Source organism: Pinus tabuliformis, chromosome 5_1 (genome assembly GCF_031772625.1).
Source record: "Pinus tabuliformis cultivar Carrire ecotype Pingquan chromosome 5_1, CPIR1, whole genome shotgun sequence".
NCBI classification, from domain to species: domain Eukaryota; kingdom Viridiplantae; phylum Streptophyta; class Pinopsida; order Pinales; family Pinaceae; genus Pinus; species Pinus tabuliformis.
The window spans coordinates 847,499,492-847,503,992 of NC_142305.1; the positions used below are offsets into that span (position 1 = coordinate 847,499,492).

At 32.2% G+C, this 4,501-nt stretch overlaps 1 protein-coding gene across 1 annotated transcript; it reads left to right on the forward strand.

Annotated features, from left to right (window-relative positions):
* Positions 1-3,707: 3,707 nt before the first annotated feature.
* On the forward strand, positions 3,708-4,271 carry LOC149167509 (uncharacterized). Its single transcript, XM_089430505.1, has one exon. The coding sequence runs from the start codon at positions 3,708-3,710 to the stop codon at positions 4,269-4,271; it is 564 nt and encodes a 187-aa protein (XP_089286631.1).
* The last annotated feature ends 230 nt before the right edge of the window (positions 4,272-4,501 follow it).

Here is a 4,501-nt window from a genome sequence, read left to right on the forward strand (position 1 = left end):
AGATGTAGGCTACCAAATTAATATTTTGGGGTTTTCTCAAGGTTCACATAGAAACATTAGTTCGATGTTTGTCTTTCCCTTTTGTTCTTGTTTACATGCTTATATTGTGTGACTTATTAAGGAGCTGCATATGATTTGAGAAGGTAATATCTTGTTTTGTTTTCCTACTAGCATGTACATATAATGATTCTATAACTTATTTATACAGGTCACTAATTCAAATTAGGAATATTTAGCCCAACCCTATTAAAGGTTTTGGCGACCCACTACTGTACTTGGTTATCTCCAATCGTGTTAAGAAGTTGTATTAATGATATAATTAATCAGTTAATGTACCCTTGTTTATTTATTCTTATCGAATGTAATGGTTATGTTCCTATATTAATTATATAATACTTCTCTTTCCAAAGTGTTAGTTTCCTTCATTTCTTTGCAGACATGAATTTCATATTTCTTTCACAATTACATCTAGTTACCCATCCAAACATAACGTTATTGGAGACTAAATTGGGAATTCCAGTTTAATAGTACAAGCATATAATTATATAACTCATACTTGGAATAAAATAATAACTTAGTTTAATGGAATGCAATTGGTATTTCATGTTTCCTTACCCAAATAGAAAACTAATACCCAGCCTTGTATTCATCATTCTTCCATGACATTTTTTTTTTGAATTCACACTAATATATTAGAAGTCTATTCTTACTCTTATTATTTTTATTTAACAAATTCTTTTACAATTTTCAATATTGGTTTTAGAATCAGTGGGTTTAAAGTAACGAACCCATAAGGCTATTATACATTAAATATATCAGTCTCTTCTAAACTACTTCTTTATAAAATACACATAATTATTCACTATACAAGCTAGACTCACAAACATAATAGATAGTTCTTATGCTTTTCAAGAACAAAATAGACATATGATATCTAGCTTAGTGTTTTTTCTCAATTCATGTTACGAAAATTCAAAGGAGTATTTGTACTTTTATACAACTAAGTAAAACATAAAACAATTATGTCCTATCTATTCCATGGATTCGCTTTCATCAATACAAGTTATTTCTTTTTACTATAAGCATCTCTTCATAAATTCCTTCTAATCATACTTTCTATTTGAATTCCATGTTAAATTACTTCTCAAGTTTATAACTCGTATATGCATGCATATGATTCTCAGAGATATGACTTGTACATGCATGGAAAATATAATAAGAATATAATATCCAATCTATCACAATTGGACTATCAGATCTATTATTAGTTGGAAAAAAGTTTTGTAATATAATATACATTAATTTCATGCATCATCTGTCAATCTACAATTTGTAACAATTCAATTCCAATAGAAAAAAATCAAATAGAATACAAAAATTTCCTGACCATAATAGATTCCTTAGGTAATATTCAAGAACTAAACATGTTCCACCCAACCATGAACTACCTCTGCCAGTTCCCCCTGAGCTAATACCTCCTTGCCCTTAAGAATCAGCAACCTCTTTAATTCATTGGTGGTTTATTTTATAGATTCCTTCCCAGCATATTTTTAGCAGTGTCTTTCTTTAGGCTTTTCCAGCCTTTTGCCTATGCCTTTTTGTTTTAGGTTTTTGGAAATTTTTTTTTTTTTTTTTTACTTTAAAGTATGTCTTTCTCTCTTGCAATGCTTTATTCCATCTGACTTAGTATTTATCTTTGACTAAGTGATTAACATAATCTTTCTCTCCCATTATGTTAATTTAATTTCTTTTAATTATTTTGTCCTCAAGATTTTTAGGATACTTTTAGGGAAGGTTCATCATGTGGAATTGACCACCAACAACCGTTTTCTAAGATGAAAAGAAGTATTCTAAACTCTAGTTCTCTTCCTTGAATATTTCCAAAAAAATATTTATTAACTCAATTAAAAATAAATTAATAATTACATCATCATATAACTCTCATCATGTCTTCCATAGTCATTCAGTCTAATAATATTTCAATGTCTAAAAATAGTAAATTTTCAAAAAATGAAGTCATAGGGGTGTTAAAACATCATCCAATAGGTGACACGTAGTTATTATCTCATTTATGAGCTCTACTTTCCACTCCCAAATACAACATCCTGTCTTTTAGGGAAATTATGGATCAACCATATCCACAATCATAATTAATCCAATCATTCAAATTAGATGCCTAGGACTTAATGAATATGTAATTTGGAACCATGATTAACTTGCAACCTTTCCCTTCTTCAGCGAGATGCAGCTTTTGTACTACTTTCCAGCCTTTTTATTTCTATTAACAGCATAATTATAATTACAAATTTACATTTAACTTTTATCAATTTTATCACATTGATAAATTCTTTCCAGATAAGTATTTAAAGTTAAAGCACAACCACACTTAACCATATATACATATTTACAATATAAGCTCCAATTTAGGGGATATCACATCATCCTCATCAGTCAATGAGAAGATAATATCTACTAATTGTCTAGCCAAGATGGTGAGCTTGTAGTCTTTGTGATGTAACTTGTCTTTCATTTCTTTGATTCTAATTGCATGCTACTGTTGTGTATCATCATGATTAGTCATGAATTTTCCCATAAGGATTTTGGTGTGCTAGTAGACATTGAAGGATTGCATATACCATGATAACTAGGAGTGGGAAGAGAGAGCCATGTTTGGTATCCAACCTTTGGTAGCATTCTTGACATGCAAATCACAGATAAAATGTCATCTATAATACACCTCTGCTTCAATATTTTTAATTTCCTTGCGAGCGAACTGAGGTATGATCTCCTAGATTCACATAGAAGCATTGGGTGCTTAGGGTTAAGACCTATATTAAAAAAATGATAGAGACTTATTATCAAAATGAGTGGATACAAAGGAGCATCCTTGACACCTACCTCTTCCTCCTATTTCCAAATACCTCCCAAGAATATTTACGAGCGATAAAATGATCAAATGAGAAAAGTTGTGAAATGATAACTATGACTAACATTAGAGAAAACTTTACTAAAACATCATTATTTATCCAAATAACAAAATAATTATGAACCTTAAAAAAAAATTGACAAATCGAGAATAGCCACCACCCATATTATAAATAGAAAATATAAATTCTATAAATAACAAATAAATTTTATAAAACATTAAGAAAGGTTAATATATGGAAAATTTTTTAAATATTAAGTACGGTTAATATATGGCTTGTTCGGGAAATGTTGGTCGAGACGGATGAGGGTTTTGCAGTCTAGGGTTTCGTCAAAGGCAGGGTAGAAGGGGCGCCGAACGCTGGAGCAGCGCACAAGGGCAGAACACGGGCACGAGAACCAGAAGTATAGAAACTAGAGTAAGAAAAGTCCAAAAAACCAGAAGCCTGGGGGTAAAAAGAAGTTCAAGATCTGAAGGAAAGTAATGGAAATGGCGCAGGGGAGGGGAGAGATCCCCTCCTTCAAAGCAGTAATAACGGGAGAAGCGAGGAAGGAATGGCAGAAGGAAGGAGATATAACAAGCGAAGGAGATATAACAAGCGGGGGATTTGGTAATAATTTGGAACCCTGAAGAAATACAATTAGACAATTGGATAAGTTTCACAAGAATTCTAACAGGAACTGCAAAGATTATAGGAACAATAGAGGAGGTTGTTATAACAGGTGTTTACGGACCCCATACCCAAAGAGAACGGGAATTTTTTTTGCAAAATCGAAAATCAATGAGGAATCTAATCCCTGAAAAACAGTGGATAGTAGGAGGGGATTTCAATCTGATTAAAAGCTTAGTGGAGAAAAGAGGAGGGCTAAGGAGAATGGATACAGCTATGGAACAGTTTGGAGATATGATAAGGGAGCAGGGACTGATCGATATTCAAACTATAAATGGAAACAACCGAAGACGGGGAGCTAATCAAATTGCATCACGACTTGACAGGTTCTTAATTTCTGAACAAATAATTATGAAATATGTTTTCATAGAAGCCACAATTCTATCGGTTGTAGGATCGGATCACTGGCCGATTAAGATGGAAATAGATCTCAAACAGCGACCTAATAACAAACCTTTTAGATTTGAAGCATTTTGGCTCAGAAATGAGGGGCTGATAGAGAAACTTGAAGAATGGTGGAAGAAGAGTGAACAAAAAGGGAAAATTAAAACGCATACCTTCCAACTCAAATTAAAGGAGATGAGAGACAAAATAAAAAAGTGGAATAAAGAAGAATTTGGAAATATACTGAAGGAGAAACAACGCCTAGAGCAAAGAATGAAAGAGCTGCAATAGATGGATATATTAGAAGGTTTATAGGAAGATAGAATAAAGGAAGAAGGAATTATAATAAATCAACTAGAAGAGAGAAGGAAACAAGAAGAGATCTTATGGAGATAGAAGTCAAGGGTTCAGTGGCTTAGAGAAGGAGAAAGGAATACTAAGTTCTTCCATAAATCAATGATACAGCATAGACAAAGAAACATAATTTTCTCCATTAAGAACCAAGAAGGTCAGCGTGTCCT